The following is a 15,507-nucleotide window of genomic DNA, read 5'->3' as shown; positions in this document are numbered from 1 at the left end:
AAGCTTGATTATGTGTTGCAATAATGTAAAAATTATAATTATTTAAAATGCAAATGTGCATATGTAGCATGTTAAGTCAGTAAACAAACTATTAATGCAAATTAGAATGGTAATCTTAAATGTTAATACGTTTAAAAGGTGCAATGTATATCTAGTCCAGGAAAACATGACAAAAAAATCCCTGTTTGTTTGCTTGCACCTCAATGCTACATTCAAAGTACTATCCAGGCTGCAAATTTAAAATGCACATATGGGGGTAAAAAAGACAAATTCTGCACAACTAGACAAAAATGGGCAATTTTCACTTTAAAATGGCCGCTTTGTCTGACTTCAGGCTTTTTCAAATAACTGAAAGTGAATAAAACAAGAAGACCAACAAGAAAACTGTATCTGAGGCAACATATTAAATCAAACATTTATCTGTGCACACTGATTCAGGCATAGCCTCTGCACCAGGGCAGACTGTCCTCCTGCCAAGCCTTTGTGAATCTTAATTGAAAAAATGGCATGTGTGTCATATTATGGAAGCATGTTTTCGATATCTCTGCGCCTGTGTTGTGTCATTATTTATTGAAGAGCCCTCCCAGTGTCTATGTTGATTCTAAGAGAGGGACATGTACTCTCAATTGAGTTGTTCTGCGCAGTGAGGGAAGATCCAAATATATGTTTATTCTGGATTGTGAATGTTCATCTCTGCTGGGCAGAAAACAAGAAAAATATACCATCTTCTGATGTACTCAAAATTCAGTCTGCTTTACAACAACGTTAAACATCTAATGGGCAGCGCATGTTCTCTCAGTTCCCCTCTGTAAATATTGAATTTAGACATTACATCAGAGAAAAGTGAACTGTACATGCAAGATAGACTAAACCATGAAACCTACATAGTCAACCTAAGATGAAATCTAAATAAATGCTAACACTCTAAACAAAGCACATCGTGCACAGTTACAAAGCTGGCAAACCATGCTGGCACCACACCACTGCAAGTGAAACTCTGAAACAAATCTTTCTGGGCAAAATCTCAAAAATAGGTAGGAAGTGAGGGCAGGTAACAGGAACTGGCTGGCCGGGCTCAGTATCACTAAAGCCAGGACCGGATCGTTCTCAAGAGCATTAAAAGCTCTGAGATGAGAGATACACCACAATCTCGCTATTGAGATACAATAACCAGGGGTGCACAATTTTTTGAGCCTGGAGATTTAGTCTAGTCCTCACAAGGCACCATCAAATATAACTGTAAAAACTAAATGTATTGCAATTTATTTAGTTTTGTTTTATATATATATATATATATATATATATATATATATATATATATATATATATATATATATATATATATATATATATATATATAAAGTGCACCCCTGACAATAACCACATTTTGTCAATCAGTACACTGCTAATATTTTACAGTGCGCTTCATAAATAGAATTTAATCAATTTGCATATTTGAATAATTAAAGATGCACTCTGTATTTTTTTTATGTTGTGCTGTATAGCATTGTGCTAAAGTTTTCAGTAACCAAAGCAGAAATGTGCATAGACAGCCACGATTAATTTATTAGTGTCTATTAAAATAATGTAATAATGTGATCGTATTTAGCTGGTCATGTGATCTCAACATGGTGGCACTGCTACTGCTACTGATAAGATTTGGGTCTGTTTTACACATATTTCCTATTAATTCAAGTACTATTCATTCCTTTACACTTAAAAATTTTAAATGAAGTAAAAAAAAAAAAAGACAGAGCACATTTAATTACCATTCACAATGAATCTGTGACCATCAAATATGCTGATACTGAGCATGTCAGGCCCCGCACATCAAGCGTTTTGACTTCTGATTAATCGATTTGCATAACACCTACAAACGGTTCTGGCACTTGACTCGAGACGGCATTAATGGCAGGTGTGGGCTCCGAAGCGACAGGGGCCCAGCGGTGTGATCACTCTCAAGGAGAGGAAGGGTGAGAGAGGAAAGTGTTTGAGGTAAATTTCTTTATAAATATAGCATGTCTCATGAAATATTCACCGCGACGATCTGGTGAGCCAAGGGTCAGAAATAACTCCCCCTGTCGCAGCACTTGTTAGACGTGTAAAGCTGTGTGAGTGTGCTTGGATGGTGTGAGTGGAGAGAAATTGAAAGAGCGAGAGAGAGAATGAAACGTTGACAGAAATGGGCCCATGATGGCAAAAGACATGTCCACCATCTCACCACATGGCCAGCTGGCGTTCCTATGGTGATAGAATGCAGGCTAACTGATGCAGCCTGCTGTGAGCTTTTAGATTGAGCACTAATGCAATTGTATGGCATTTTATAGTCACTTTTTAATAACAACATCATATTTATGTTTATTCCTTCCTCAATACTGATAGCCCTAAGTATTAAACTTCAATTAACTGCTTAATTGCTTAACATGCATTAACATTCAAACATTCAAATAATCTGAATGATCACAAATGAATAAATCGAATGATCTAAAATACTTGTTTTGGATCATTTGAGACTTTGGTTGTTGTTGTTTTTTGTAAACTTTATATTTTTAATATTGAGAAAGAGTAACAATGATAGAACGTTCAACAAATAAAATAAAAAGGTCATGTTAACACAGTACTGCAACCACATATATCTGGACAAATCAAAACCCTTAAGGAAATGTTTGCTTTCTATTTGACACTCTGATTTTCATACTGATATTTAAGCCAACCTCAAATGCAACATTGGTTTGGAATGGCACATGGCAACATCACCACACATGCACACCAAGAAGAGCCTGATTACAACCAACACCAAACACTCTGAGAAATAAGCCTTTATTTACTCTCTTTATTTACACCACATCTGATTTGGTTTTCTTGAAAAACTTAAACACAACCATCCCTGTTGGATGCTATAGAACACAAGCAAACAGAGCTTGACACAATCTTCTTTCCTTCCACCATCACACATGCATATTTAAAGCGTACAAATTTTGCATCTGATCACTTATAACTCATAAAGTCAGTAACTGCGAATTCAAAAGCAGATTTTGAGAATTAAACATCAGTAGGCAAAATAAAAGAGATGGAGAGGAAGCTCACATTTCCTGAAGGATGTTGATTATTCCAACTGTATTTAGATATGAATATGTAATAACTTGACCACAGCCTGCCTTAACCAAAAACACCTATTCTAAGATTGTATGCATAATATTATCTCATAATCCTTTTGTTTCAGGTTCATGAGATCATATTAATTATTGCTCTTTAATTAAGGCATCCTCACAGCGGACATTCTCAGCACAATGCACCGTGGTTCATAGCGCCTCTATTTGAGATCTATAATTAAATAACAAGTACCATTAAATGCCTGGCCAGCTTCAGCAGGCTTAGCCATCTAGATGCATTAAGGGGTGGTAAATGTCTTATTTATTTGTTTATTTATGTATGTATTTCACATTTGGACTGCTTAATGGTGCAGGGTGGCAACAGCCAGCTTTGTCGGCCATCTCAGGGCCCTATTTTTCAGTGCCACTGAACTGTTTTAACCTAGCTGTGTGACACGAGAGGGGCTCTAGTGGCTCGTGCACGCAAACCAAGCCCTCCCAATGCCCCCAGCAGCAGCTCCTATCGCCTGAGGGTATGCAGAATGTCATATTTTATTTAATTAGGGCTATTAAATATAATTAAATTCCACTGAAACTTAAGATGGCTAAGTGGCAATACAATACGGTGCAGAGCGTGCCTGTGTCCTGCTGATATTTATGCGAGAAATATTGAATTCAACCCTCAAGTGGTTCCTCTTCGATGGCTGTCCCGTATTGTCATAGATAACGTTGACTTTTTCATACACACTAATAAAGAAAAAGCCACTGGGAGAATCATCGCTAAAAGCAATTTCAGTAATCAGAATACTTTATCACAAGGTCTTTTTCGACTGATTACAGGGTTTCCGGAGCAAGGCACACAATGTTTAGTTATCATCACGGAGTCTCTAGAGAACAGTTACGTATATGTGACTTAATGAAGTTGCCGTTTAGTACCTTCACTCAGCCAAATACCAAGAATCACTTGGATGATTTTCCTCCTAAAGGCCCGTAATGTACGCAAGATATGAGCCGTGATATTGGGAACGTTAACTCCAGGAAGGAAGGCCAGAAATTATGCTCTTCCTGTTGGATTTTCTGTGAATCACATGTGAGAGTCCAAGAAGAGAGGTCTGATGTGATGGAGGCTGACGTGTGGGAATGAAGCGCTGGAGTTTAAGACCTGTCACAACATTGCTTGCGTGTCAAGGTTACTCAGACTGTTTAATGAAAAGATCAAAATGCACTCTGGCCTAAATAAAAAAGATGTGAGGGTCTGGAAGAGCAGGGAACTCGGCCTGAAAAGAGTTAGCTTTTGGAATCGTATTGATAGATTCAGAAGTGGCCTTCCTCATCAACATCTCTCTCTTTCTCTCTCCCGCATTCTCATGCTTTCTCTCATTTCTCCACTTGAAGCTGGCAGATGGATAGATCATAGAAAAAAAAACAAATTTATGAAAAATGATCTGTGCTTTGCCGAGCAGGAGTACCACTGCCATTTTAAAGGTGGCATGAGTGTTTTTTTTTTTTGTTTTTTTTTGCGTGTCATTTTCTGTTTCACGTCGAGAACAAATGGAACGGGAAAGGTTTAGCATAAAAGAATACTTTAACCTGCTGGGAGGCAATTATGAATACAAGGCAGCCTGTGAGTGTTTAGCTGCATGCTCAAGCTGACATTCAAGCGTCTTAATCACTTTCAGAGGATGTTTCATCTGCCATTATACTCTTCTCTGCGAACTGCCTCCCTTCTCCAACACTGAATTAATGAAAGGTGTAAAATTTACTCTTGCTAACTGCAATATGATTTACAAAGCCAAATGTTCACCTTTCATATGCCATTTTTCAAATTCTGAAGTTTAAATGAGATTAAAACTTCTTTTCAGTGTGGACCTTTTCACAAATTAAGAGATTTTGAAATTTTAGATGGCAATGACTGAATTAATATTAATTGGATAATCTAATACTATCACATTTTTTCATTCACAATAAAAGTAACATGAATAGTGTCCTTCCTTTTTATCCTTAAAAATACAAGCGAATGTTTTAACATTTACAAAAATAGAATTTTGACTAGAAAAACTATTGATTATATTCTGAATGAATAAAGTTTTGCTTCAACAAAAATGTATATATTTTTACAAAAGATAAAAAAGAGATGCAAACAACCATGGGAAATTGACTCAAACTATAATAATTATATGATATAATACATTCAAACTATTAAGAGTTATATTTGTGTGTGTGTGTGTGTGTGTGTGTGTGTGTGTGTGTGTGTGTGTGTGTGTGTGTGTGTGTGTGTGTGTGTGTGTGTGTGTGTGTGTGTGTGTGGTTAGCAAAGTGCATGCTTACCAGTCAGTCTTTAAAAAAAAAGGAAACATCAAAGACGAACTGTAGCGGAACAGTTTGCACGTAACTGTGTGGACGTTTGCATCATATTTCACAACTGACGCCAAAACTCTCTCGGTGCGATCAGCCAGCCAGTCAGTCTGGGAGTGAAGTCTGCCTGCATCATGTGAGGTACTGAGTAATTTAGCAGCGGCCTCATCATTACAGACATTTAAATACACGAGGCATTGTGGTGGCACAGAATAAATTGTCTCTGATGCCGCGGGTAACTTTCGCAAATAAGGATTGTGAGGCATTAAAAAACGACGTTATTAAAAACCGAGGCAGTGTCATAAGCCGCTCCACCTACGTTTCCCCGGGTAACTTTGTCCAACCTAGAATATTATTTTATGAGACCCATTTCCCAAGATCCCTCCGGGTTCTTTGTGAAGGACTTGACTGCGCTGTTTTGTAAGATAACTGGGAGAGTTCTCTCCCTACAGCTGGACTAAACTAAACAGCCTCTTTACCCCTATTCAATAGGAAACTCTCTCTTTTAATCCGAATCTATTTCTTTCTTCCTTTCTTTCCTCTCTCCCTCTTTTTTTTTTTTTTTTTTTTTGGAGCATTTGAATTTTAATGAGCTTTTCACCTTTTAAGCAGATGGCTCAGGCTGGATTTCTTCATGAAAGTAGGGTGAGTTCTCCATCACGTCTTGCACAATTTGTTTCAGCTACCAGAGTCCTTCAGGGGGTTTTAGGGCTTTGAGTCAGTAATGTGATGTTTCACTTTGCACGGCGTAGGCTCCCCTAATGAAATCAGCTGAAGGAAAAACAATCTCTCTTGAGGCTCGCAGATGAGCGGTATCACAATCACTACAGGACGCCCAGAGTCCTACTGAGGTAAATGAGTGCGTGTCTCCCTTTGTCTGCAACTCTGCAGGCTCTAAGTGTACGTTTGCGCACATCAGTATTAGAAAACACACTGGCGTGAAAGAACGTGTGAGTTCATTAGTGTCAGGTTCGTATGCCTGCTCAAACTTTTCCGGAGAGAGTTTGACCTACCTGCCAGGCCACTTTCTTGCTTGGGGCAAATTCCTTTTGGAGGCGTCCACAGTCTCTCGTCCTCTTCTTCAGGTGTCACCTGGATTCCAATTTCGACTGGTTCCACCACTTTTCTCAGCTCTGCGCGGGGCGGCGAGGGGCTATTGCGATCCGCCATCTTGTCGTAGCAGCCGTGGCCAGTTGTCAGACCCTGGCATTGCTTTTTCTTGTGCTCAATGAAGAGCAGAATGTCCCCCAGGGGAAAGGTTAGTTGGCATTGGCCACAGGTGAGGAGGTCATGGTCGCCCAGGCCCGGAGGCAGAGGCCCTGGCATGCTGGGATCCAGCAGCGGGTGAGGGTGAGAGTGGAGATCAGCCACGGCCAGTCCCGCATCCACATGCTCAGCTTCCGCTATGGGGCAAAGCAAAAGAAAGAAGCATTCTGAGATAATAGGAAATTCTTAACAAATCCTCCATCTGTGCACAAATAAACAGTGCATATTAGTCCAAACAAATTAAAAAGGAAAAAAAATGATTTAAACTTAATAACTTCTCTGCTACTGAAATTAGTTTATTTTTTACTGATGTAACCCAGGCCATGTGGGTGAGGAGATATATTATCCAATAATATCACAGCATAATGTGCTTAACCCGATTTCAGATCCTGATAATTACAATGAAGTACCACCCTAGATTATTTTCCACATAATATTCAGTTTCACTCTGAAATATGTCACTTCATGCATTTAGATTCATTCAGTTACATCAGAATGGGAATTTGAAAAAAAAAATACTAGCCACTCAGGTAAAATTATTATTTAATAAGTAAATATTATTTTCGTTGGTGTTTCACTCCGGAATACGTCACTTCATGCAAATTTAATGCATGCGTATATAAATAAGTCACTGTATATGTATCTATCTATTCTTTTTTTAAATCTTCTCTATCCTGTCTTCTTAAAGAAATTCATTGAAAAATCATAGCATTACAAGGGAAACAGAAAAAATGAAGATTTGGTAGAAAAATGCTTAACCAATAATATCATAGCATAACATAAATTACCCTCCCTCAATCAAAAACAAAATCAAGTCTCACTATAAATTATTTCCTGCTTAATATTCTGTTTCACTCGGAAATGCACTAGTCACTATATGCAAATTAAATGCATTAACAAACACTGATTCATCTTTAGCTCATAATTTGCCACTGTATGCATCCCTAACCGCCTTCACACACAAATTTATAAAAAAAAAAAATTATAAAATAAAAAACACACACCGGTACATCAGTAAGGGGATTTGAAATAAAATCCAAATGCTGTGGAACTTGAGACATAATCACACATTTTCTGAAAGTTCAGGGTCAGGTCATTTAGCATTTCATTATTTGGCAGCTTGTTTAAATAAAGGGAATTTATGTTGGGGCCCGTTTTAGCATTCACCTACGTCCCATGACAGTCCCACTAAACTTCGAGAGCAGAAAATAAAGGCAGACTTAAATTGAATTATCTCAGCGGCCACACATGAGGCACTTCGCTCCAGTTCGGCGTGTTCTGTCTGTAACCAGCCAACTCTTGATAAACATCCATATGTGAGGCCGAGACCCAACAGCAAGACACTGTTATTAATATACAATACAGTATTTGTGAGGTTGAGAATGAGACCGCCAGACCTAAAACAGAAAGTCTGAAGGGAGAAGAAAGAAAAAAAAGCAAGAAGGAAGGAGGGAGGGCTCCGTTTTTGGCTGTGAGAGATATTTGCACAGCCATGAGAGCAAGAGGCCCTGCAGATCTTCTGGTTGATTCTGTCACCTAGATAAACAGCGCGGAGCGGCGGGCTCTCAAACCACAGAGTACGTCGGACAACCTCGGTCCCTCTGCCTCCATTTTGAAATTTCTGCCTCCCCTTTCAGCATGTGGCCACAATCGGCCCTTTGTAGCCCAATGCCGAGTGCAAGAGCAGTTTTATCAAAGACAGTAGAGGCCCTTGACAAAGCCCCCTCGGGACCCTCTGACAGACAGCTCTGTTGATGTTACATTTGACAGCTTATCCTTGCGCCATACTAATCATAAGATCTAGACAAACACCTCTCTGACTGCCACTTTACACTCTTCAGCTTCCTGTCACTGCTTTCATGCTCTCTCTACTCAACACGCTGCATGATTTGGGTGAAAGCAGGAAAAAAAGAAGAAAAACACTACCATAGCAACACTTAGAGCCTCACAGTGAGCAGGTGTGGATTTTTGAAGTGCACATAAATCTGGGAGGAGAATGAAGGGTGGAATTCTCAAATTGTCAGAGCCTAAAGGACAAATGTGGGATGTTTTTAAAGAACAACAACCCTGCGGAACAACACAAATTAGAAGTCATTAAATTTTTTACATTTGTCCTGTGCACTTTACATGCTTTTCACCAACATGAGGCCTAAAACCCTCTTTGAGAAACGCAGTGAGAAGAGACAGACGGCGATAGAGACAAAGATGGAGGAATGGACCACGCTGCTCACACAACACAGGTAGCCCTGTTTACATCTCCCAGAGGAACCGGCTAACCACTAATTTTCGATGATAAATTACGAGCAGCCTGCGCATCCATCTGCAATTTGTCCACGATCCAAATTATGAATGCAGACAGATTTGTAATGTCAAGCTTAGAATGCAGCTTTGAAAACGAAACCACTAAACCCCCTCTTATCTTTATTTCAGACGATACACACTACATTAGAGCGGCGTTAGATGTGCATCCTGTTAAACAACAGCATCTAAAGACCTTCCAATCCTATTAAGAAAGCATTTTGATTAAATAAAGCATTTAAAAAATATATATATATATATATTACATCTGCACACACATGGCACTGTTTTTAGATTTTGCACTATATTGAATTAAATAACTGAAGATGACTAAGGTACTGTAGTTGAACCCCCCTCAAATCCAGCCCTCCTGACTCAGACATATAGGAGTGGAGCACATGCACCCTTCAGGCAATATCAGGCCATCTGTGCATTAAATTAGCTTGCATGTAAATAAAGATAAAGCCCTGCAACCTATGCAATACACTGCATTAAAAAACAAATACTTCAAATTACTTCAAATAAATAATTTTGTTACTTAAATTTTAATATTCATTTATTTTGAATCACACACATTTCTTTTTTTTCGGGGGGGGGGGGGGGTATTTGGGAATTATTAAAATATAGGTATTTTTTTATCAATTATATTGCATTTAGTTTATAAGCAGAAGTAATAAGAAAGTAATAAGAATAAATTATTCTTCTAGAATTAATAATTCTTCTTTTTGTTGTTGTGAGAAGTGAGAAGCTTTTGTCAGGAGGCTACATATCCAATGTCACAATTTACTAAAAATCTAAAAATATATATATATATATTATTTTTACATAATAGTGTTCCTTTTTTAATTTAAAGCTTTACAAAATAAGATTTAAATACATTTTTTTATATGAGGACTTTGTGACTCATCTGTAGATTTCTCTATCGCTGTGGAAGGTCTCGCAACAAAAACTATTTTACATATATCTGTAACTGTACCTGCACCTGTGAGCACATGCACAAAAAACCATATGCATTTGACCCAATAAATGAAGATTGCTTGCAGGCATGTACATGAGCAATATGCGTGCACGTTTGTGTGTCACGCATTTGTGCATCCTGGGAAGCTGCACCAGCAGAGATGCGCACACGCACAAGCATACACAAACAAACACTACTACAGGAAGAGGTAATTTTCAAATGATTTACAAGTTCAAGAAGACAACATGAACCACGGAGCATATTTATGACATTTGTATTAGACTCAGATTAACAGCTATAAATCACCAAACCATGTTATAAAATAATTATAAAATAAAGTTATAAAATAAAAAAATAAGTTATAAGCTGTTATAAGCTCTCAAACTGCGTAACAGGAGGTTAGAGTGAGATTGCAGCCTCTCGGTACTGTGGGAGAGAATTTGAGGTGCGCTAGTGGAAAGCGTTAGTTTAATGTGTCATAGGTCTAGCACAGACCTGAATCAAAGTGACAGCTGAAGAAAAAACCCAGAGTGGTAAAGAACGTGCACAGCTGAAATTTTTTTCTCTCTCCCTCTGTCCCCTTCTTTTTCTCTGTCTGTGCCAACCACAGGAAACACGCTGCTTGCAAGCAATGCCGCTAGTACGCACTTCAAAAGAAGGGACCCCCGTACGCATAAACACACACACACACCAGGTGTTGTAATCATGTAAACATACGGCAGAGTCTTGGATTTGCCTATAGAGTCTGAACTAATGCATAGGTGAGTTAAATGCTTCAAGATGTCAATTATTCACATTCATTTGATTCAAAACCTGTATGACATGTTCCGTGTAGAATGTCTAAGCAGCTTTTTTCAGGAGAATAAAGGAGAATGGTGATGGTTAAGCAAACGACTTAAATTCAGTTGAAAACTGAATATATAAACAACTGTGGAAAAGAGCAGCTCGGACATTCTTCCAAATGTCATTTTTTGCTTTCCACAGAAAAAAAGAAAGTCATACAGGTTTGTAAAGATAAGAGGATAAATGACTGAATTTTCTTTTTTGGAGATCCTTTTCCTTTAAACAACTGTGCAGAAGGTATGAGACTGAACTACGCAGGCCCGATCCGATGGGGTACATTTCCTGCTCTAGGCAAACAGGTGAGAGTCTGCAATTCCTCACAGTCACACACACTCACACTCTCACACACACTCTCATCCACCAGCGATAACAATGCTGTCACCAAGGTAACATTACAGCTCATGATTTTCTCTGATCCCTCAACAAATACTCCATATAATTCTATCAGGGCCACCGAAATGTCAAATGTTATTTGTCTTTATCAAGCACTCTCTGGCAGCCGGAGAGAAAGACAGTGAGGGACAGTGGAAGTAAGGAAGCCTGAATAATATTTATAGGTGGCTAAAAAAGGATGATATGAAATGAAATCTTGACATTGGATAAAATTCACACTTACTCTTATACCTCTATTTCATTTTTGAATGAAAAACAAGTGCAAGAAATAGACTATATTTTTCATGCACATGTTACCTTGATATCCTGGAATCAGTAAAATGTGGTTATGTTAAAAAATAGGCCCTTATTAACCTAAAAAAAATTATATGTATATGAGTCAGAATGAACACTAATGGGATTTCAGTAGAACAAAACTAAAAAAAGACATGGCTTCCAAAAATGAACGCATCACAAGGCACGTCTTAACACAGTTTAGGATTTATCCTTTTCCATTCTGGATTTACGCACCATTGTTCAGGGGCCCTCTGACTCATACTTAACGGAGTCTTTTTGTTTGTGAGGAACCAAATTGCTGTTGACAGGTATTTGGCTGATCGCGGTACAGTCTGGCTTTCCTTCCAAAGCACACAAAGGTCTGTGAGTTACGTAACAATGCTTTAGCAGCCCTGCATTAACGCACCTTTCATCCTCGGACTGTCACCCTGCAAACCCCACCATTAACACTCAGCGCTATTTGGCTCATAGTTGAACTGTTGAGATTTTCCGTAGCGATACCAGAATGAAAAGTCACAGTCAAACAGGTTTTAGAGGGGTTTTTTAGCCATTGCAACTGTTAAGGCCTAATTAGACAACACACACCATTTAACGGATTTCATATTGTTTTTTACTGGGTCCATAAATTTTCCTATTTAAATCTTGAAAGACTTTATAATGCTGTCCAGATATAAAGATTTACCCTGCGCCAATTAAAGCCATTCACAGAACTGTGTGCACGGAGGGGAGAGCGTGCTGAAAATAAAAGCCAGGGAAAGGGCCTAATCAAACAATAAAAGCTTTGCTTTACTGTTTGTGCATTATTTTCCTATGTTTCCCATCAGCCCGAGCTGCAAAAAAGCAGAAGCAGTGGGTGGGGGCTAAGCTAGTCACGCTGCTACATACACAAACCTGACCACACCAGCCCACAAACTCCAGTTCAAAAATACTAACCCATTACCCAAGCGCAAAACAGAGATGCAGGCAAGCTGAGTAGGACAGGCTGGATTTGGGTTGAGCCTTCCACTCAGACGGCATGCAAACAAACAAAAACAGGCTGGCAAAGAGGCAGCAAGTCAACATCAGCCGTCTTTCCAGTCATTTCACGTTCACCAAAGGCCTGTGTAACACATGCACATGTAGCAGCAGCGCTTACAGGAATCTATCAGGAATTAATTAGTCTGTCATTAATCTGTAACCCACAGTCAAGCACACTGACGCTCAAACCGCAAACCTCCGCCTTGCACTAGGCCTCTAGTTTTTCCTGTTTTCTCTTGCTAAAATACTTCTCTGCGACCTGTTTGTTAAGCTAAATATGTGTAAAAATGTATGACACAAAGCACTCTTCCTCGAGGGACACCGTCATGTTTTAGCTCTGTTAGCCTGAAGGCCTTTGCAAAATCCTGTGAAAAAAAAACAAAGCACCGTCTTGTTCAGGATATTTAGCTGCTTTAGCTTGCAGAGCACTTCTGTGCAGATGCAAAGGTTTTAAAACGCTACTAAATGCGTGCGGTGTGTGTGTAAAGTGTAAAGCGTGGTGCATGTGCAAATGAAGCTGTTAACAAGAAGAGAACAGGGATCATCGTGGCACACGGCGGCGGTGGCGGAATTTTAAAAGCGTGATCCTCGGCCACTGCGGCAGCACTAGTCCATTGTTTAATTAAAAGGGGGGGGGGGTAGAAAATGAGTCGTCTTGCAGGTAAAAAGAGATTAACATGATGATGTCCACTGGGAACCCGTCTAAGCGTTCCTAAACCTTTATCTGCAAATCTCATCAGGGAGATATTACCTAATATTTTCACAAGGAAAGGAATTATGGGTAGCTGAATAACTAAATATCACCTGAAGATTGGCATCACTCTTTTTTTTTCCCTGCAAATGTTTTCTTTCTAATAAAATAGCACCAAAAAAGGCGGAGCTAGTAACACATTCCCACACAACACGCTCATCTGATGCTCAGGAAGCGGAGCGCTTCCATGCTCAGAGCCGGTCAGAACTCAGCCAGCTGTGGGACGTCAAACACTCAAGCCACTATTACGAGTGTCTGTGCCTCATAAATCAAGCCATGAAAAACTATGCCCACTTTTGATGCCGTCCAAAGGATTCAGCCACCATGATGCATTTATACAAACAGACATGCATAGACTTCTGTACATTTCATCAGAGACGGCTTTCTGTTGCTCTCTCACTCTCCCGCTCGTGGCGCAAACAAAAGCCACCTGAAACTGAAAGGAAGAGAGAATATGCAAGTGTATTAATCAAACGTGCCAGGCAGACATTTTGCCCATTGTTATGGGGAGAGTGTAAGCTCTGTAGAGGCTACCATTTTTTATATCACACACTTAAATTTATTTATTTAGATGGCAAGAACAATAGGTCCTCAGTCAGAGGGGCCCACAAGTTCCAGAGCCACTTCATCATTCACTTTTTAAGCACACTTGGCAAAACGAACGAGGTGACGTTCAGCCTAAATTTGTTTGTTTTGGTGTCACGCTTGATGTCCTATCTATATTTAAAGCTACACCTATCAAATACTTATTACACATCTAAATGAGCACCGAGAAGTGATCCAGCTCTCACTGTAAATAATTAAATAATTCTTAAGTGCTAAAGAGAAAGTCAAAAAAAGGGAAAGAGAATGACAGAGCCTTCATGTTGTAAGACCAGCTGCTGCTGTGAGGCGTTGACAGTTTGCATCTGAGCGTGTGTGTTAATGGCAGTATCATTTGAAACATCTATGCCGAGTCGTCGGAAGCCGCAGCCCCCTTATTTCACTCGACTTACCCATTTAAGTACATTTAGGAAATATGTTTTTACACTTTTCAGAACTGCCTTCCACCCCCTCTGGCAGACTTAGAGCTCCCCCTAGCAGGTCATGGCAAGCACACTCTGCACTGCTAATGTAAGGTGGCCCAATTCAGCACCCAGAGAAAATGAAATAGAAACAAGGATATTTGATTCCCTGAACTGTAAAAAAAAAAAAAAAAAAAAAAAAAAACATTTAAATAGAAAGCTTGATTTTTAGTTTTTTCTTAAAATGTGTCTTGTTTAATTCTAAATAAAACCCTGCCTATTTCATACATGCAAATGACAATGAATAAGCAAACATTTTAAATTAGTTAAATTAATAAAAAAACAAACAAAAAGAAAAGACAATGATTCTGGATTTCTGCTGCTGCACACCTCTCTTGCGTTAACGCCTGTCTGTTTGCAAATTCATAGTCCTATCTTGACTTTCTTTTTTTTACTACAATCAAATATGTTATTGTTTATATCTAAACAAGTAAGAATGCAATTCAAATTTATTATCATAAACACAAATCTGTCAGATGTGATGACATGAAGTCATGGCTAAAATATATCTCCTAAATGCATTCAAAGCAAAGTTCCGATAAAGACAGTTTCCTGTGCTGGCAGGTCTAATGTGAAACATGCATCAGAAAATTTATGTTACAACTTCATAATTCTGCAGCTCACAGGAGGAAAATTATCCTTCTCGCCTGTCATCTGATTTCCTTTATTTAAAGACGACATCTGTTAACTCACTATTAGTTTTATTTTAAAGCACTACATTATAAAACACACTCTGTGCAGTGACATGAAAAGTTGAACAGGTGTTAAAAATATCATTTAAATTCGGACAAATCAGTGACGACACGCTCACATAAATGCAAACATTTAGAAATGTGTCTGTAAATTATTATAACTTATTAATGTTAAGGATTTGGAAGGCACATGATATTCAGAATTAATTCTTACTAAAAAATTTAAAAAACATAAAAAATTGTAAAATACCCTTCCGTTAATAGCATGTAATGAAAATCCCAGCATATGTAAAGGAAATGCAAAAATGCGCTAAACGCTGCAACTGGTTGCATTTCACGCAGAACTAATAAACCACTGGGTTTATAGAATATGCGTTTGAGTGGCGTAATGTAGCACACAACCACAGGCTGCCAAACCATTAAAACTACTGATGTACAGCACTGCAAAGTCTGCAGATCGCTCACACCGAGAACACATAAATTAACATGTGGACATAAACTA

The 15,507-nt window shown here is 38.8% G+C and overlaps 1 protein-coding gene across 2 annotated transcripts in view; it reads right to left on the bottom strand.

Annotated features, from left to right (window-relative positions):
• The window catches only part of bcl11ba (BCL11 transcription factor B a), a 60,046-nt gene that overhangs the window by 28,830 nt on the left and 15,709 nt on the right, over positions 1-15,507 (bottom strand). For both annotated transcript variants that reach the window (XM_059520120.1, XM_059520121.1), the window contains exon 2: positions 6,461-6,850. In XM_059520120.1, the coding sequence (XP_059376103.1) occupies positions 6,461-6,850 (390 nt within the window). The remainder of the gene's footprint in view (positions 1-6,460; positions 6,851-15,507) is intronic.

This window comes from Carassius carassius, chromosome 32 (genome assembly GCF_963082965.1).
Source record: "Carassius carassius chromosome 32, fCarCar2.1, whole genome shotgun sequence".
Lineage (NCBI taxonomy): Eukaryota > Metazoa > Chordata > Actinopteri > Cypriniformes > Cyprinidae > Carassius > Carassius carassius.
The sequence above is the reverse complement of the archived record's forward strand: the minus strand, read 5'-3'. Positions and strand labels throughout refer to the sequence as shown.